Source organism: Melospiza melodia, unplaced genomic scaffold, assembly GCF_035770615.1.
Source record: "Melospiza melodia melodia isolate bMelMel2 unplaced genomic scaffold, bMelMel2.pri scaffold_18, whole genome shotgun sequence".
NCBI lineage: Eukaryota > Metazoa > Chordata > Aves > Passeriformes > Passerellidae > Melospiza > Melospiza melodia.
This window is the reverse complement of record NW_026948525.1, coordinates 15,256,566-15,276,924: the sequence shown is the minus strand read 5'-3', so window position 1 is coordinate 15,276,924 and position 20,359 is coordinate 15,256,566. Positions and strand designations below refer to the sequence as shown.

The 20,359-nt window shown below is 52.7% G+C and overlaps 2 protein-coding genes across 2 annotated transcripts; both read right to left on the bottom strand.

Annotated features, from left to right (window-relative positions):
* Nucleotides 1–1,778: 1,778 nt before the first annotated feature.
* LOC134433392 (zinc finger and SCAN domain-containing protein 2-like) lies at nt 1,779–18,323 on the bottom strand (the record flags this gene model as incomplete). Its single annotated transcript, XM_063182249.1, has 2 exons — nt 18,309–18,323; nt 1,779–2,750 (listed from the first exon to the last, which is right to left on the bottom strand). Coding segments are annotated over exons 1-2 (987 nt in total), but the record flags the coding sequence as incomplete, so codon positions are not given.
* A 327-nt stretch (nt 18,324–18,650) lies between these two features.
* LOC134433391 (olfactory receptor 14C36-like) lies at nt 18,651–19,910 on the bottom strand. Its single transcript, XM_063182248.1, has one exon. The coding sequence runs from the start codon at nt 19,908–19,910 to the stop codon at nt 18,651–18,653; it is 1,260 nt and encodes a 419-aa protein (XP_063038318.1).
* Between the last annotated feature and the right edge of the window lie 449 nt (nt 19,911–20,359).

Genomic DNA, 20,359 nt, shown 5'->3' with positions numbered 1-20,359 from the left:
TAATTCCAACTTTATAATTCTTTACACACAAACTCTGTAAAAGTCTGGAACTCAGATTGGAAACCGCTGCTCCAAGGCTACACTCACAGAAGACATTGAGAAAGCATGGAGATACTTGGGGGTATCTGTGGGTTTGTGGCAGCTATTTGGGCTCCTTTCTGAACCTTGTGACTCAAGAGGAGCTTCTCTAATAAACATTGCCTGAAGCTCCCACTGTGCCCATGACAAGAACGCCTGTGAGTGTCTGGGACATCCCAGCTGTTTGGCAGCCTGGGGATTCACTGTGGAGCCTCCATGAGTGCCTGTGACAGATTGGTGCTTTTGCAGCCCAAGGTCCCCTGGGATGTCACCATGGAATGGCTGTGACTGCCTCCGACCACAGGGCTCTTTACCATTCCCAGAAAGCCCTGGGAGGTCCCCATGGAGCCCCTGTCTGTGCCTGAGACATTGCAGCTCTGGAAGAGCCTGGGGACTCCTGGAAAGTCCCCATGGAACCTCTCTGAGGGCCTGTGACGAATCTGATCCTTAGTAGGCAACCATCAGCAGCATGCTGTTGTTATGGTCAGCTACCATGGCAACCATGACCAGCCCCCTGTTGCTATGGTCAGGTTCCATGGCAACCATCACCAGCCCCCTGTTGCTATGCTCAGTTTCCATGGCAACCATCACCAGCCCCCTGTTGCTATGGGCAGTCCCTTGGCAGCTCCATGGAGACCCCATGCCAGGGGTGGTTGCCATGGACACCAGCTCAGGCCTGCAGCCACAGCCTGTTGCCATGGCAACCATTGGCAGCCCCATCCCCAGGCTCATGGGATCCCAGAACCACAGAATTGGCTGAGCTGGGAGGGACCCATCAGGATCCTCCAGTCCAACTGCTGGCCCTGCACAGGACACCCCAACAATGCCAGCCTGGGCCTGGCAGCGCTGTCCAAATGCTGCTGCAGCTCAGAGAGCCCTGGAGCTGGGACCCTTCCCTGGGGAGCCTGGGCAGGGCCCCAGCAGCCTCTGGGCAAAAACCTTTCCCTGACATCCAACCTGAGCCTGCCCCGACTCAGCTGCAGCCGTTCCCTCCACTGCTGTCCTTTGGCACCAGAGGGAAGAGATTCCCACAGCCCCAGCCAGGGACCCGCTCCCAAGGCTGTTGCCATGGCCACCAGGGCTGGGACCAGCTGGGATGCTCCATTTCCATGGGCCAGGATTCAGGAATAGGGTACCCCAATTTTCTGCTCCCACTAAAACTGCTCTGCCCTCACTGCCCTCCCACCTCCCCTGGAAAGCACAAAAGGGAAAGATCCTGGGCTGGGATAGGAACGATTTATTGGGAACAGCAACAAGATAAGGAACAAACTGAACAGAAATTTTATTTATAAGAGAAAAACTATTTACAAGGAAAACTAAACGCAATTCACTGGGTCTGCCTGGCCACAATTTCCCCTGCCTGGAAATTTCACCCTTTTCTTCAGGGAGAGAGAGAGTCCCTTTCCTGCCCCTAGCAATGACCTGAGGTGGGAGTAAATGTAATGACAGAGCAATGGCCAGACCCTCATGTTCTTCCATCCCATATCCTATCATTGGCAGGGGCAGGAAAAGGTACAGCTGTCTTCCCAGCATGGATCACAGGGAAAATGGGTCCCCAGGGCTCTTCCCAACGTGAGTTCTCCCACTGGGGATAAAGCTGGAGCAGTGCATGAACTCTTCCTGCAGTTGGGGCATGTGCAGGGTTTCTTTTACTGGTGACTCCGTTGGTGTCTGGTCAAGTGAGAGCTGCTGGAGAAGCTCTTCCCACACTGGGGACACTCGTAGGGCCTCTCCCCAGTGTGGATGCGCCGCTGGGTCATCAGGGTGTAGTTGTGCTTGAAGCCCTTCCCGCAGTCAGGGCAGCGGAAGGGCCTCTCAACCATGTGAATCCGCTGGTGCTGGACGAGATGAGAACTGGTGTGAAACTTCTTCTGACACTCAGGGCACTTGTGGGGCTTCTCCCCAGTGTGGGTCATTTGGTGGATGATCAGTGGGGGCCTCCTAGTAAAGGTCATCCCACATTCCCAAAACTTGTATGGCCTTTCCCCAGTGTGGATCCTCTGGTGGCAGCTCAAGAGAGACTTCAGACTGAAGCTCTTCCCACATTCCCCACATTCATAGGTCTGTTCTCTGGTGTGGGTCTTCTGGTGGGAGATCAGGTTAGAGTTATGGCTAAAGCTCATCCCACATTCCCCACACTCGTAAGGCCTCTCCCCAGTGTGGGTCCGCTTGTGCCTGATGAGGTGGGAGTTGCGCTTGAAGCCCTTCCCGCAGCTAGGGCAGAGGAAGGGTCTCTCATCCGTGTGAATCTGCTCATGCAGGAGGAGATCAGAGCTGGTGTGAAACCTCTTCTGACACTCAGGACACTCGTAGGGCCTCTCCCCAGTGTGGATGCGCCGGTGGCTGACAAGGGTGTACTTGCGCTTGAAGCCTTTTCCACAGTCAGGGCAGCAGAAGGGCCTCTCATCTGTGTGAATATGCTGATGCTGGAGGAGACTGGAGCTGGTCCGAAACCTCTTCTGACACTGGGTACACTCGTAGGGCTTCTCCCCAGTGTGGATGCGCCAGTGCCTGATGAGGGCGGAGCTGTAGCTGACGCCCTTCCCACACTCCCCACACTCATAGGGCCATTCTCCGGTGTGGATCATCTGGTGGCTCATCAGGGTGCTGCTGTGCCTGAAGCTCTTCTCACACTCTGAGCACTTGTAGGGCTTCTTCTGATCATAAAGCTGCTCATGGACCACCAGCTCTGAGTTTTGGCTGAAGCTCTGTCCACCTTCATGGCTCAGGGTGGGTCTTTCCTCCTGAGAGCACCCTGGACTGGCTTTGGAGCCCCTCTTCCTTTGGGATCTCTGAGGCATTTCCTCCCAGTTGGAATTCTGCACCGTGGCACTGCTCAAAATGGCCTCTTCGACAAGGTTCTGCTGTGGGGATTTGTCCTTCCTGGTCTCAATCCTCATCTCTTTGTCTGGGGGCAGAAGGACAAGGAGAGGATGGGATTTGCCTCCGTGCCAGAGGGAAGGGGAAGGAGATCCCCCCAGTGCATCCCCGGCAGGACAGCATTGGCAGCAGGGTTGTGCTGCAGCCAGGGGCCGTGCTGGGCTGGGAGATGGAGCATGAGAGAAGGGGAAACGGGCACTGACTTCCTCTTCACCTGCCTGGGTATCCCGGGGCATCTTCCTCTTCCTCGCAGCCTCCTTCTCCATCTGACAAAGGTTTCGGGATGGGAAATCCTGTTTTGGGAGAATAACAAGGGATAAGCACTTTGAGTTTTTTTCTGGTTTGAAGGCAAACCTGGGAGACAGTCTAAGCTAGAATTACAATTTAATAAGAAAATGAAGATCAAGGCAATGATAAAGAAACACTGCCTTAAACTGACAGAGTCAGGATATAACCTGACACCCTGTTGGTCAGGGTGGTTGCAGCAGTCCCATTAAATGGTGGCTTCAGTCCTGTTGGAGTGATGAACGTGATTCTGTCCAAGAAGTGATGCTGTAGAAGGGTCTGGTCTTCCTCTGAAGGTCCAGTGGTGGTTATGGAGCTCTTGTCCTCTGGGAATCCAGTAGGCAAGGTGCTGCTGGTGTTGCCAGCCTCAGCTTATATCCAGGTAGGAATGCTTGGATCCTCTCCCTGGGCGGAGCATCCCACAATGGGATGATGGAATTTTATCAGTCCTGCAGTGACACTCAATGGCCCATTCACAGGAGATATCTCCCCTGGAGGGCGTTATCAGTGCTGAGTCCTGGAAGAGATAAAGAACACTGCCCCACCTGTTTATAGCAGTTGATGAAGATGGGGATTGAAAACATGCATTTGGTTACATCTTGCATGGCAACCTGAAACAGTGGGACAATCCCTGCTTAGGGAGTGAACACCACCCCCCTTATCCAAACTGGCTAAAGTGTAAATCCCCCACCCCAGGAAGGCCACACACAGAGGGGACAATGTCACACTTACCATGCTCCAGGTGAGGTCTCTGTCCCTGTCACTCCCTTACTCTCCCCCCTTTTCTCTTTCTTTCCATCTCTCTCTCTACCTCACATTTACTGTTCAATAAAATCCACCTTGGATTTGGTCTTTTTAGGACCTTAATTGGGGCAGAGGCATCTCTCCAGCAATTTTCTTAACCAGATTGTGACATTATTTTGCCATAGTGGGTTCAGGGCACTGTTCTCTGACCCCAAGTGCCTTTGACAACAGCATGGTTCCCTCCTATGAGGAGGTTGTGGTTCTCTCTGGAGAAACTCTTGGAAACTTGGACACAGCTTCCTCTGAGCAACTTATGGGAGAACTGATGAGGAAAATGGCTGTTGTAGGTGGCCAGTGAAAAAGAAAATATTTTGTTGTCCTTCTTTGAAATGTTTGTAAAATCACTGTAGGAAAGGGAGCAAATAATACCAGCGAGACTGACAAGGTTCATTCACCCCATGGTGAGGAACATAAGGCTGCTATAAATCCCACAAAAAGCCCAGCTCAAGTACCTAAATTCAAAAATAACTCTGGAATTCACAGGGTTGGGTTCTTTGCCAAATGTGAGAATCAGTATTCTCTTCATCCCTGTCACCTTTGTGACAGCTACAGATAGTTTCCCCTTTCTTTTAATAATCTGTATTGGGCCTAATTTCCACTTTTCTTTTATTGGAACCTGCCAGCAGCTGAGCTGGAGCTGTGCAGGAACCAATGAAACTTGGAATTGCCACAGAATTTCTTCTATTGTCAGTTTATTCCTGTTTGGGAGTTGTTTGCATTTTCATCACATATGACTCTTGGGAAGATCAAATATTCATAAAAGTGTTTTATGTAGGATTAAGTTTGATTTCTGCCTAATTTATTTTGTCCAGTGCCCTGGGGATGCTCAAGGGCTCTCTGTGCCTCTTACCCTCGGGCACGCACAGGAGGAATTTGTTGCGATTGTCCCCAGGGCCAGTCACCCCAGGCCATTCCCCAGCGGGTCTCCATCATTCTCACCCCAGGGAATGCCTGGGGGGTCTCCCTCCCTCTCATCCCTGTGCCAGGGGGTGCTCGGGGCAGTCTCTGTCCCCTCACCCTGGGGGATGTTTGGGGGGTCTCCATCCCTCTGGCCTCAGGCAATGCCTATGCAGGGCTTGGGACCAGGGGCTCTGTGTCCCTCTGACCGCTGAGGGTGCTCGGGGCTGGGGAGCTCTCCGACCTTCTCACACCTGGGGAGGCTGGGGGGGTCTCTATCCCTCTCTGGGGTGACAGAAACAAAGTAAAGTTTGTTTCTGATCAGAAATCAAACTTAACCGTCCAAAAAATGACTTGAATTTGCTTTTCCCACAAGACACTTTTGATGGAAATGCAAAAAAACCCCAAACTTTAATAAAATGACAAAAGAAGCAAATTCTGGCAATTCCAAGTTCCATTAGTCCTGCTCAGCTCCAGTTTAGCTGCTGGCACATTCTGATAAAAGAAATGTGGAAATTTGGCCGAATTCACATTTTAAAAAGGAAGGTAAAGCTCTGTGTAGGTGTTAACAAGGTTTAGAGGGACAAAAAGACAAAATATTCCTATATTTGGCAAAGCCCCGCAGTCTGTGAAAGAGAAAAGGGGGGTGGGCAAGAGAGAGACAGAGACAGAGACAGGGCAAGTGTGACATTGTCCCCTCTGTGTGTGGCCTTCGCAGGGTGGGGGTTTTACACCTGAGCCAGTTTGGATAAGGGGGGTGGTGTTCACCCCCTGAGCAGGGATTACCCCACTGTTTCAGGTTGCCATGCAAGATGTAACCAAATGCATGTTTTCAATCCCCATCTTCATCAACTGCTATAAACAGGTGGGGCAGTGTTCTTTATCTCTTCCAGGACTCAGCACTGATAACGCCCTCCAGGGGAGATATCTCCTGTGAATGGGCCATTGAGTGTCACTGCAGGACTGATAAAATTCCATCATCCCATTGTGGGATGCTCCGCCCAGGGAGAGGATCCAAGCATTCCTACCTGGATATAAGCTGAGGCTGGCAACACCAGCAGCACCTTGCCTATTGGATTCCCAGAGGACAAGAGCTCCATAACCACCACTGGACCTTCAGAGGAAGACCAGACCCTTCTACAGCATCACTTCTTGGACAGAATCACGTTCATCACTCCAACAGGACTGAAGCCACCATTTAATGGGACTGCTGCAACCACCCTGACCAACAGGGTGTCAGGTTATATCCTGACTCTGTCAGTTTAAGGCAGTGTTTCTTTATCATTGCCTTGATCTTCATTTTCTTATTAAATTGTAATTCTAGCTTAGACTGTCTCCCAGGTTTGCCTTCAAACCAGAAAAAAACTCAAAGTGCTTATCCCTTGTTATTCTCCCAAAACAGGATTTCCCATCCCGAAACCTTTGTCAGATGGAGAAGGAGGCTGCGAGGAAGAGGAAGATGCCCCGGGATACCCAGGCAGGTGAAGAGGAAGTCAGTGCCCATTTCCCCCTCTCTCCTGCTCCATCTCCCAGCCCAGCACGGCCCCTGGCTGCAGCACAACCCTGCTGCCAATGCTGTCCTGCCGGGGATGCACTGGGGGGATCTCTTTCCCCTTCCCTCTGGCACGGAGGCAAATCCCATCCTCTCCTTGTCCTTCTGCCCCCAGACAAAGAGATGAGGATTGAGACCAGGGAGGACAAATCCCCACAGCAGAACCTCGTGGAAGAAGCTCTTATGAGTGACTCCAGGGCACAGGAATCCAATAGGGAGGAAAAGCCCCAGCAATCCTGCACAAGGATGGGCTGCAAACCCAGCCCAGAGTGCTCTGAGTAGGAAAGACCCAGCCTGAGCCAGGAGGGTGGGCAGAGCTTCAGCCAGAGCAGCACCCTGATCTGTCATCACATGATCCACACTGGGGAATGGCCCCATGAGTGTGGGGAGTGTGGGAAGGGCTTTAGCTACGGATCCGCCCTCATCAGGCACCAACGCATCCACACCGGGGAGAGGCCCTACGAGTGTGGGGAGTGTCAGAAGAGGTTTCACACCAGCTGGAATCTCCTCCAGCACCAGCGGATTCACACAGAGGAGAAGCCCTTCCGCTGCCCTGAGTGTGGGAAGGGCTTCAAGCAAAACTCCCACCTTGTCACCCATCTACACATCCACACTGGGGAGAGGCCCTACCAGTGTGCCACATGTGGGAAGAGGTTCACCAGCAGCTCTGACTTGACCAGACACCAGCGCAGGCACCAGTAAGGGAAGCTGGAAATGCCCCAGCTGCTGGAGGAGCTTCATCCCCCAGGAGAAAACTGTGTTGGGAAGAGCTTGGGTGATCCATGTTTCCTGTGATCCATGCTGGGAAGACACCTGTCCCTATTCCTTCCCCTGTCAATGACATGGTGTGGAACTGATGAACATGAGGGTCTGGCCATTGGCATGTCATTACATTCACTCCCACCTCAGGTCACTGCCAGGGGCAGGAATGGGACTGTCTCTCTCAGGAGAAGGGTGACCTTTCCAGGTGGGGGATATATGTTGCTGGGAAGAGCCAGGCAGCTGTGTTGTAGTTTTCCCTGTAAACAGTTTCATTTATCCCTTCTGTTAGCAATATTGTTTCTGTTCTGTTTCTTCCTTATCTTGTTGCTGTTCCCAATAAATCATTCTTATCCCAGCCCGGGGTCTTTGCCTTTTGTGCTTTCCATGGGAGGCGGGAGGGCAGTGAGGGCAGCGCAGTTTTAGCGAAAGCAGGAAATTGGGGAATCCCATTCCTAAATTCTGGCCCATGGAAACCGAGCATCCCAGCTGGTCCCAGCCCTGGTGGCCATGGCAACAGCCTTGGGAGCGGGTCCCTTGCTGGGGCTGTGGGAATCTCTTCCCTCTGGTGCCAAAGGACAGCAGTGGAGGGAACGGCTGCAGCTGAGTCGGGGCAGGCTCAGGTTGGATGTCAGGAAAAGGTTTTTGCCCAGAGGCTGCTGGGGCCCTGCCCAGGCTCCCCAGGGAAGTGTCCCAGCTCCAGGGCTCTCTGAGCTGCAGCAGCGTTTGGACAGCGCTGCCAGGCCCAGGCTGGCATTGTTGGGGTGTCCTGTGCAGGGCCAGCAGTTGGACTGGAGGATCCTGATGGGTCCTTCCCAGCTCAGCCAATTCTGTGGTTCTGGGATCCCATGAGCCTGGGGATGGGGCTGCCAATGGTTGCCATGGCAACAGGCTGTGGCTGCAGGCCTGAGCTGGTGTCCATGGCAACCACCCCTGGCATGGGGTCTCCATGGAGCTGCCAAGGGAATGACCATAGGGACAGGGGCTGGTGATGGTTGCCATGGAACCTGAGCATAGCAACCGGGCATCCTGGTGATGGTTGCCATGGAAACTGACCATAGCAACAGGATCCTGGTGATGGTTGCCTGCTAAGGATCAGATTTGTCACAGGCTCTCAGAGGGGTTCCATGGGGACTTTCCAAGAGTCTCCAGGCTCTTCCAGAGCTGGAATGTCACAGGCAGAGACAGGGGCTCCATGGAGACCTCCCAGAGCTTTCTGGGGATGGTAAAGAGCCTTGTGGTCAGAGGCAGTCACAGCCATTCCATGGTGACATCCCAGGGGACCTTGGGCTGCAAAGGCACCGGTCTGTCACAGGCACTCACGGGGGCTCCACAGTGACATCCCAGGAGTCCCCAGGCTGCCAAAGGGCCAGGATGTCCCAGACACTCACAGGGGTTCCTGTCATGGGCACAGTGGGAGCTTCAGGCAAAATCTTTATTTCTTTACCACAGAATCTTCTGCTGAGACATGAGATGGAGAAATGAAATCCAACAGCCACCATGGATCCTTTAACCCCTGCAGGACCCCTCAACTTCTACAATTCCTTCTAAGAGAGGAGAATGGGAGTGGCTGCATACAATCCCAGCCCCAGACTTTTTCAAAGGTGTAAAAGATTGGACAGGTAGAATTGAACTTTAACTCAATTTGTCCCACAGGATTAATGATAGAATACCAGATACATTTATACAAATACCGCTCTGATTGATTGTGATCATGATTTTACAGGAAGATCTTAACCAGAGTTATTTACTCCACAGTACAGGTGCTATAACAATTATTAGAATATAATGTTCTATGAAGCAATTTTGAGGTCAACAGGGCCTTGCTGGAGTTGTTGGAGCCCATTGCAGGCACAGAGCCTCCTTGTCTAGCAGGAACTGCCTTGCCTGTGCCATGAGCAGGGCAGGTCCCGCTGCAGGAAAAGCCCCAGGCCAGCCCCAGCACAGGGAAGGGCTCGGGCACAAGGGCAGAGTGCCGTGCTGGGAGCTGTGCCAGGGAGAGCCTGAGGCACCAAAGGCACCTTGGCAGCAGCAGCTGCCTGCAGGCCATGGCCAGAAGCCTCCCTTGGCAGCCGGGCCTGGTGGCCACCACTGCAGAGCTGCTGCCTCAGGGCTCATTCCTGGCTGTGCTCTGAAAAGCCACTTCTGCTCCAGGAGCCTGACTGGGAAGCCATTGGCCCTAGCACCTTGGGGACAAGATATTAATGACAAAACTCTTCATGGCAGCAGAGCCAAGGCAGGGGCAGAGGAAAGGGCAGAGCCAGGCCCAGGGGACAGGGCTGCCATGGCGATGGCTGTGAGGCCACTGTCCTGCAGCAGCCTGGCTGCCCTCAGCAGACATTCTGGCCAGAAACGTTGTGAGGGCACGCAGCACATCACAGAACAGGAATTCCATCCTTGGGGATGAGAAGGTTTCACTGGGTCAGGTTGCACATAAGTCCTGATCTTGGAGTATTCCTAGGATTGGGCATCTACTTCTCTGTAAATGCACTTGCACTTTTGTGCCTTTCTCATAACTGTAAAATATTTCCTCTTTCTTACAAATGTAAATCCACCCTCATTCAGTTTAAAGTTATTGACCCTTTTTCTGTCTTGGCAAGATGTGGGAGAAAATAACTTTGACCACTATTTTTCCATTTTCACAGACCTTGGAGAGGAACTAAAAATCTCCCTATATGGGGTTTAGAGGCCTCATCACATAAGCATCAGAGAGAGGCTGAGGGGTGGAGACTGAGGACAGAACAGGAATAGCCTGGGAGGGGTTGAAGGGTGGTTCCACAGATGCTGGAGATTTTTTCATTGAGGATATAAGCATGAGAAGGAAACAATGGCACCAAGGGCAGCTGGGGTGGCCCAGAGTGCATACCAGGAGAAAGGAATTTCCCTGGCAGGGCAGGACTGTGGTGCAGCATGTCCTCCAGATGGAGCCTGGAGCAGCCCAGGCTTTGTGTGGGCAGGCAGGGGCAGGCAGGAGGCAGAGCTGTCAGCAAAGGAAGGGCCCAGGCAGGTGGGGCAGCCGGGAGATGCCGACAGCCTGCAGGGACAGAGGCGCAGGGCAGGGACACCGTGGGACAGCCTGGGCTGCACAGGGCACAGGGATGGGCAGCAGCTGCAAGACAGCCCTGCCAGAGCCAACATGGGCAGCACTTTGGCCATGGCTGCTGGGCCTGGGCCTGAGGCCACGATGGGACAAGTGACCCTTGCAGGGCTGGGGCCTCATTGCCTCCTTGTCCCTGCTCAGCAGCCTGGCAGGGGCCACCCCATGCTCCTGCCCTTGGCATTGCACATCCCCACATGCCAGTGCCCATCCCGGGAAGAGCCCTGAGCAAGGAGGGCGGGACAGGATCTGCCTGGCCAGGGGCTGGGGCTCAGGCCTTGGCCCTTTGCATTCCTCAAACACATCCAGGTTTTACTCAGCATCAGAGACACCTTTGCCTTGCTTGTCCCCAGCTGCCATCACTTCCTCCAATGTTCTGTTCTGACTGGAAGCTGGCGACACTTTCTCAGTTGTGTCCCTGACAGAAATTTCTTCAAATACAAGAAACTTCAGGGTTTCAATAGAACTGAGTTCTTGAGGGTTTTGGGACATCACTGAGGGGGTGGTGACATCACAGAGCTGGCTGTGCCATCACAGAGTAGGGTGTGAGGCCATAGAGCAGATCCTGTCAACATAGAGGGTGGTTCTGTGGCATCAGAGAGTGGGTTGTGACATCACCTGGTGGCTGTGGAACATCATAGAGCTGGCTGTGGTATTACAGAACAGATTGTGACATCACATGGGCAGTGTGACATCACAGGGGCAGTGTGACATCACAAAGATAGCTGTGTAACATCACAGGTGTAGTGTGACATCACAGAGATGACTGCGTGATACCACAGGGGCTATGTGACATCACGGGGGCAGTGTGGCATCTCAGGAGCTGTGTGACATCACAGGGGCTGTGTGAGGTCACTGGGGAGGTCACTCTGCCCCGGCCCCCCTCACAGTTCCCCCAGAGCAGTCCAACCCTGCTCATGCACAATGGGGTCCCCCCGCCCCCGGCCCCGCAGCCTCCCCAGAGGATGTTCCACGAGATCGACCCCAGAGCCTGACACGGGGATGGGGGGCTGGGGCCCTGGGGGTGGCACAGGGGAACAGGGACCCCCCAGCAGCGTCCCCGTGTCCCCCAGGGCCAGAGCCTGGGCCAGGGCTCCTTCACCCTGTTACCAACGAGGCCTTGAGAGCGCTGAAAAAATCCCCAGCAAGGGAGCAGCAAAAACAAGATTTAATATTAAGGGACAGCAGCACAAAGTTCCTTGGCAAGAGTCACTCTGCTCCTGACTGGGCACACTAGGGAAACCAGGGAAACCAGGCACACCAGGGAAACAAAGCAACAACAAAACCAAACCAAATCCAGGCAATCAAACCAGAAATTAACCAAGAACTGTCCCTGTGTGTCTGTGTGTGACACAAGGACAGTGAGGGCAAGGATAAAAGGAATACGGCCTGAAAGCTTAACAGAGCTCAAACTTAACAGGACTTAACTTATACCTTAACCTTAACTGATACTTTCAACTTCACAATTTAGCAAAAGAGCAGAGCGTAGCAGCATTAGCATTTAATCTAACTCAAACCTATGACTTTGCAATTTAACAGTGGAATAACACTTTACAATATTTTGCTTAGCAGATAACTTATATTAAATGTAACAACTTAGCAAAAGAACAACTCTTAGCAGCATTTATCTTCACTTAGGCCTTGTGACTTAACCTGACCTACAGGCCTGACTGACTCAGTTATCCAAGGCACTCAAATCCCTCAGACAGCAGCATTTCTGACACATTTCCCCAGCACAGGCACTCCTGTGTGCACACAGACACAAACACTCAGTGCAAGGCACCTGTGAGAAATTCCCCTGAGGGCAGGGAATGCTCCCTGTGGATCCTTTGGCATCTCCCCAGAGGGTGAAGGGTTGAGCCTGGAGGAGTGGGGGGATCGGTCCAGGCTCCGTCGTTGTTCAGGATCCCCGAGTGCAGCAAACGGGAGAGTTCCCGGCTGGGAGAGGCCCCACTCAGAGGGAGTCGCTGGCCCAGGAGAGCTCCAAGGGCTCCTTTTGGAGCGCTGTTTGCAGGGCCCCAAGAGAGGGGCTTCAGTCCCAGCAATGGTTCATCCTGGCCGTACTTGGCACCAACAGCTTTCTTTGGCAGTGTGAGAACAGGGATGTTGTGCCACTGAGGGAACAGAAACGGTTCCCAGAGCTGCTCCTACAGGAACCAGGAGCTGGTTGGGCAGCAGCAGTTCCTGGAGCAGACAGTGTTTGTGATGAGCTGCAGAGGAGCTGAGCCCAGGGGCTGTTGGCCAAGGCCAAGGCCCAAGGAGCATTTGTCAGCTGGCAGGGCAGCCTGAGAAGGGGAGGGGGGAATGTACCAGCACAGGGCCATGGAACCAAGGGACCATTGTGACACTGTGGGCCCCTGTGAGACCAAGGGCCATCGTGACACTGTGGGGCCTCATGGAACCATGGAGAGCACTGTGACATTGCTGGGTCTCATGGAACCAAGGGGAGTGTACTGACTCTGTGTGACTCCATTGAATGTAGGGGTCATTGTGACACTGAGAGACCCCATCAAACCAAGGATCCATTGGGACACCGTGAGGCCTCATGGAACCAAGGGGCCATTGTGACACTGTGGGGCACCATGGCACTGAGGGCTCCATTGTGATACTGAGGGGACTCATGGGATCATGGAGACTCTTGTGATGCTATGAGGTACCATGGAATAAGCAAAGCCTTGTGACACTGTGAGGCCTCATGGAACTAGAGAGACCATTGTGACCATGGGGATACCTACAGAACCAAGAGGACTATTGTGATACTGTGGGGCCTCGTGAAACCAAGAAGCCTTTGTGACACTGCAGGGCTGCATGGAACCAAAGGTCCATTGTGACATTTCAGGGCTCATGGAACAGAGGAGTCACATGACATTATGGGGCCTAGGAGCCACGGAGACCATTGTGACACTTCAGGGCCTTATCAAATGTAGGGGCCATTGTGACACTGCAGGTCTTCTCAAGGGATCATTGTGGGACCATTGTGACACTGCTGGACCCCATGGAATCAAGGCACTGTTGTGACATTGTTAGGCCCCATAAAACCAAGGGAACACGGAACATGTCTGGCTGGTTTGGCCTCCTTTTGACTTCCTGACTGATCCAACTGACCTTGGCATTTTGGGGATCTCTTCTTACCAGCTGCTGAAACACTGGGGCTCCATGCTTTCCTTCCTATGGAAAACAACTGTCCTTCTTAGCCCATGTCCTTCAGGTGCCCATGGCCAGAATTGGGATTTCCACCTCCAACATTGCCTGTTGTGAAAGACTGGAGGAAATTTTTGGCTGGAAAATTTTCATGTGTTGGGAAGGAAGGGGCAGGTCCAGCCTTGCCCTGCCCTGGAACCCCAGCCCTGCCCTGCCCTGGAATCCCAATCCCCCCAGAGCCTCCCTCCCAGCCCAGCAGTGTCTGCCAGTCCCTGACACAGCACAGGCAATGCTCCACAGCCACCTGTGGAGGCCCCAGCCCAGCTCCTGAGGGACCAAATGACCCCTAGTGCAACCTGGGGGAAGGGCCCAGGAAGACCAAGAGGTATTGAAGGCTGACCACAAGGCAAGCACACATCTTGACCCTCCCTCCTCTTGGAATTTCCATCTGAGTACTGCCGGAATCCAGGAGTTGGTAGTTCTGTTTGTTTGTTTGTGTGTATGCTTCTCTGTATCTTTTCTGTCTGTCTCTCTTTCTGTGTCTACTTCTCATATATATGTCCTCTTTCAAATTTTGAGTGACTTAAAATTGAACAGGCCTAGAGCTTATGAAGTTGAATAGCACAAGGTAATGCTTTGAGCTGTGTTTTTTGTTGATTTAATGTCATATTAAACATTTGCAAAAGTTTCTCTGATTTTCTAAAGTTGACAGTAAAGGTTGTTTTGCTCTTTTGAACTTTTTAGAGTCTCTTGTTGCTATTTCTTCAGCACATAAACCCAGAGGACACAAACAATTGAGTTTCCTTTTAAATGTCTCCTTGAGAGAGTTGTTTGGGGATGGCAGTCAGGGCTTGTCTGTCCTGCTTGGCACAGCCCAGGCAGGGCTTTCCCAGCCACATTCCACACTCCATTTCCCAGCTGGAGCCGCTGGTGCCTCTGAGTTTTGCTGCCCCAGCCCCAGGGACACTCTCCTTGTCTGCCCATTCCCCCACGGTCTCTGGGCAGGGATGGCCTCAGTGGGGGCTGCTGACATCCTCAGCACCTTGGAGGCTGCTGCTGAATTTTCCTGCTTCAGAGGCTTGTTCAGCCTTCAGCTCTTCAGTGCAGGAATTCAGTGTCCCAGGGCTCATTAACATTGAGAACACTTCAACAAGCCAAGCCTCTGGGAACAATTTGATTTCAGTTTCCAAATATTTTGTAGTTAAGTAAATCTCAGTAGTGTATTCAAAGTGAACACATGATATTTAAAAAGACGGTGAGAAAATACTTTTTAGGTCCTGTTAATTTTGTTTTCCTGTTAATTCATTGATGTGTGCAATCTCCAATTGACACTGAATCCAAGTAGCTCCTCATGCAGTTTGCATAGATATGAAAATCAAGACCCACCATGGCTGACAATCAATCAGACTCTGTCCCTATCCCCACCCCACCATTTCTGCCATCCAAGGCCTGGCCCTCAGAGCAGCCTTGTGCAAATCTGAGCTCGCTCCAGCCCAGGCTGCACCTGCTGCTTTCAGCTCCTTGGCTCCAACACCCACCTGCTTTCCTTGGAGAAGGAGCTGCCCAAGACACAGAGGGATGTTCAATTTCTTGTCAGCCAACAAAGCCAAGGGAAGGCACAGCTCCGTCACATGCAAAAGTAATTCCTCTGCTGGATATTAAATCTTCTTTCCACAGCAGGCAGCCTCAGAGCAATGGAAAACACCTTCTGTGCCCAGCACAGATCCCAAGGTCCCCCCAAACCCTCCCTGCCCCAATTCTGCCCAGATTTGCTCTTTGCACACACGAGTCACATGCTGAAGTCAGGAGCTCCCTCTATGCCCAGTGGGAGGAAAAGAGAGAAAGGGGATGAAGAGCTCTCCTGTGCAGAGCCAAGGTCCAAGTGCAGCCCCTGCAGTGGGAACCACAACTCATCAGGTTTGTGTCCTTTGGATTCAGGGCCTGGTGACACTCAGAGGCACAGAAATATTTCTTGCCAACAAACACAACAGGAATATTTGAAGAGTTTAATAACCATCACAGCTCTTCCCTCGGCTCCCTGTCATGTCCCAGCAGCATTTCACATGTCCACCATCCCGAAGGGATTTCTATACAGAAACAGTTCAAGACAAAGACATAAAAAAGGTAATACTGAGATAGATATAACCAGAATGACATATTTAATTCATATTGATTTGAACTTCTTAAAGATTTGGCCACTCCTTGAGATTCAAAGCATGAAACCAGTCAGCTGAGAGGCACTTGAATGGCCAGAGAGCATATGGAAGAAGAAATGTGAGAGCAGCAGGAAGGACATGGATCCAGCTGGTCTAGTAAGAGATGTAGTCAGACATGGCTATTTCAACAGGAGAGGTAGAAACACCAGATGGAAAAGAGAGATTAAATAATAGAATGAGTATTGGTGATACAAGTAGAGAGGAAGATCAGTACTGCTTCTCCTGCCATCAGTACACTTCCAGGAAATTCCCGTTCCTGGTGGGAAAATATTGCTATTTCTTAATAGTACTCAAATGATCAAGATAATAAAGATTCACTTGTATATTATCAGATAAACACGTATTAAAACCTGTGCCCCTTTCCAGGCAGACATCAGTTGTGTGCCCATGAACAGGCAGTGCCACTTGTGCCCTGAGGTTCCCAGCTGGGGTTGGATCTCTCCGAGAGGACCTGAGGGAGAGCAGAGCACCTTGCAAGCTGCAGGTCCATGACAGCCCCGCAGGGCTCCTGTCCTGTTAACATCTGCTCTGCTCCAGGCTGAAACAGGGCCCAGCATGTTGCCGGGATCATCAGAGAGCTGAGGTGTGCGCTGGAATTCAATGCCCTCCCTACCCTGCAGCAGCCCTGCATTTCTGCATTTCCCTTCTACAGCCTTGGTCTCCAGCACAGCCATGGAGGCTCTTTGGGCTCTGGACTGTTCCTGCAGCCCCCAAGGACAGCTGAGCTCGGCCTTTGGCACAGTCAGGCCTGGCCAGCGCAGGCCATGCTCAGCAATTGCTTCTGTGTGCCTGGCCTTGCTGTCAGCCCCGGCAGCGGCTGCGTGGCCCCTTTGTGGCCCTGTGCTGCCCCAGCCATGGTGGCCCAGCCCCTGTGCAGGCCCAGCCCAGGCCAGGAGCATTGCGGCTGGGAACGGCCCCTGTGCCGTGGTGCCCACAGCAGCCTTGGGGCTCTGTGCCCCATGGCCTCCCTGCTGGGCAGCCTCTGCCAGCTCCTGCAGAGCCCGTGGCACCTGTGGGCCTTCACAGATAGCCCTGCCCTGGGCTCTGCCAGCCTCTGGGCCATCAGAGAGGCAGCCAGAGCTGGCCATGGCCGGGAACAGGCCCCGAGCCCAACAGGAGGATGGAGATGGGCCACAGCCAAACTCAGCCCAGGCCAAAGCTGGGCCCAGCAGCCAGGGCTGCTAAGGCCTGGGCACAGAGGCTGGCACTGACAAATGTCCTGGGCCCCCTCCCTGCTCTGTCCATGCCACCAAGGCCACAGAGCAGCCTCCTCTCTGGGCCACTTGCCTGTTTGCAATGCCTTGCACAGGCACTGGCCCTGCCCCACAAGGCCTGGCCTGGGTCCTGCCCCTGCACGCTCAGCCAGGCTGAGATGGACACTGATGGTTTCTGGACCAGGCTCTGGTGGTCACCTCTCATCTCAAGGAAGCCCTGAGGAAAGTATTTGAACAGGGTTGACTACTGGAACATCAATGGGTCTCTCATCCTCTGAAAAACTCAGACGATCTTCTGATCATATGTGCCTTTTTCTCCTCAGTGTGTATTATGCATGAAATATTATTTTCAGCTACATAATATTATTCTTCTCCCTTTACCAGTGTTATCTGACACAAAACACCTCCTCTACATATGGATCCAGGTGATCTGTATCAGACAACACAAGAAAGAATGCAGCAGGAATGATTTGTCTCTGCTCCCATCTGTCCCATCTCCTCTGGAGCTGGAGGCGCAGCCCCAGCACTTGGCAGGGCTCAAGAGCTCACAAGCTCAGCTCCCACCCAGAGAACTTGCAGACCCTGGGCTGCTCTTCTTGGCCCCTGCACGCTCAGCCAGGCTGAGATGGACACCGATGGTTTCTGGGTCAGGCTCTCTGAGCCCAGCCCAGCTCCCTGAGAGCTCTGCCAGCTGCCCTGAGCTCTGGGCAGCACCAAGGGCCTCCCCCCAGCCCAGCCCAGCCCAGCCCAGAGCCCAGCCATCTCTGGCCCCACAGCTCTGCTCAGGCCAGGCTGCTCTGGGCACTGCCCCACGGCCTCAGCCCCTGGCAAGGGCACAGCAGTAGCTGCAGCTGCCACAGGACTCAGACCCAGCCATGGGGAAAGGTGCCTGGCCAAGGGAAAGGAGGCTCCCTGGGTGCCCTGCTCCCCTCTGCAGGAGATGCTGAGAGCTCTGCAGCCCCTGCTGCCATCCCATCTGCTCAGGGCAGCACAAGAGCCCCGGCCTTGGGGCCCTCAAGAGCTGCTCCTGCTCCAGGCCCAGGGCCCATGCCAAAGCTGGGGCAGCCACAAAGCTGTGCCCATTTCTGTTCATTCCTACTGTGATAAGAATAGTATAAAATTTTTTACAAAGTGGTTGCATATTAATTTATTTCACATAGATACAATGTGAGACTCCCTTCTTACACAATTTCTCTGGGTCACACAAGCAGGAGGGATAATTAAATTGAAGGGGGTGGATAAAAGCATTTCTTTTATTTATAACAGAATCAGAAGCAGAAAGCAATTTAAAATATACTTAAGGGCAGACTTGGCCTCTCATGATATGCACTGAGAGCTGCTGACAGAGGAAAGCAGGCCTTCTGTGGCTTGTTCTGGTAGGTTACCTCTGCTGAGTCCATGTGCCTCTCAAGCCACTCTAGCACTCCCCTCCTTGGCTGCACAGGGGAGAGAAAATGTTATGGGAGACAAATTGTGGACTGAGATAAGGCAAAAGAGGAAGTTTTTACAGGCACCAGCAATGAGGAAAAACCCCAATAATTTTGTTCTCTTCTTCTGTCAGCAAGTGATGTTCAGCCACTTCCCAGGAAGCAGAACTTCACCAGGTGGAGTGGTTTATCAAGACAAACACTGTAAATAGGAAATGCCCCCTATTCTTCCTCCTTCCTTAGCTTTTATACCAGAACTGGTGCCATACAGTCTGGAATATCCCTTTGGTTAATTTGGGTCTATGACCTGCTGTCTGTTCCCAGGACCTGACCCACTTGAAGCCCCTTGAGGGAAAGAGAATTCTGAGAGACGGCAGGAGCCAAAGCAGGGGTGTGTTGCCAGGTCCTTTGTCGCTCCCAATGCAAAGCACTGTGAGGGCTCTTATGGGACAATGAAAAGGCTGAAAAGCATCCAGTCACAGCTTTCCTGAGAGATTCCTTGAGCTGCTGGTTCCTCAGGCTGTAGATGAGGGGGTTCAGGGCTGGGGGCACCACCGAGTACAGAACTGACACTGCCAGATCCAAGGATGGGGAAGAGACGGAGGGGGGCTTCAGGTGAGCAAATGTGTCAGTGCTGAGGAACAGGGAAAGCACGGTCAGGTGAGGGAGGCAGGTGGAAAAGGCTTTGTGCCGTCCCTGCTCAGAGGGGATCCTCAGCACAGCCCTGAAGATCTGCACATAGGAAAAAACCATGAACACAAAACAACCAAAACCTAAACAAAAAGTGACCACAAGAGGCCCAACTTCCCTTAAGCTGGAATGTGAGCAGGAGAGTTTGAGGATCTGGGGAACTTCACAGAAGAACTGGCCTAGGGCATTGCCATGGCAGAGGGGCAGGGAAAATGTATTGGCTGTGTGCAGCAGAGCAAAGAGAAAGCCACTGGCCCAGGCAGCTGCTGCCATGTGGGCACAAGCTCTGCTGCCCAGGAGGGTCCCGTAGTGCAGGGGTTTGCAGATGGACACGTAGCGGTCGTAGCACATGATGGTGAGAAATGCAAATTCTGATGCAATGAAAAAGACAAAGAAAAATACCTGTGCAGCACATCCTGAGTAGGAGATGGTCCTGGTGTGCCAGAGGGAATTGTGCATGGCTTTGGGGACAGTGGTGCAGATCATGCCCAGATCGCTGAGGGCCAGGTTGAGCAGGAAGAAGAACATGGGCGTGTGCAGGTGGTGACTGCAGGCTACGGCGCTGATGATGAGGCCATTGCCCAGAAGGGCAGCCAGGGAGATGCCCAGCAAGAGGCAGAAGTGAAGGAGCTGCAGCTGCTGCGTGTCTGCCAGTGCCAGGAGGAGGAAGTGCCCAATGGAGCTGCTGTTAGACATTTCTTCACTCTGGGCATCATGGGCTGTTGAAAGAAGACACTGATAAGCTGGGAAAGAATTAACTGTGTTATACTTATCCTTTTTTGTTATGAATCCCCTCAAAATTACTTCCTTTTTGGGGGAACTTTGCTGAACATTTTTATCTCTGAGCTCAGGTTTAGGCTGCTGGCTCATCTTCAGCATTGCTCTCTGCCAAAGCACCGGGGAACCAAGAGGGAAAACAGGGCTCCCTGTGCCCCAGTGAAATCAGACCTACTCATCCCACACAGGTGCCCTTTGCTCATTTCACCTCTCTCTGTTTCAGGGTGATTGCACTTATAACTTGATTGAACAATATTGTGCAATTTTTGAACACTCCAGTTTAAAAATAATTATCTCCAAATCCTTCTCTCTTTCCCTGTGCACCTGAAAAGGAAGGGATACCAAGGGTTGGTCTGGCTCTCTGCTGCCTGGAGTTGTGCCTACTGGGAGCTGTCTCTCTCTGTCCAAGCTTTGTCCCTGCCAGTGCTGCCCGAGCCCAGGCCAGCCCTGGGGGCTCAGCACTGCCCTGCAGACCCCTCCCAGCACAGGGCACTGCCCAGGGGGCTCTCCCTGGCAGTAGGGCCTTAAGGGCAGGGCAGACA

What these genes read in the sequence shown, in the direction of transcription:
- LOC134433391 (XM_063182248.1), bottom strand. Translation starts at nt 19,910, where the DNA reads ATGAGCCAGCAGCCTAAACCTGAGCTCAGAGATAAAAATGTTCAGCAA.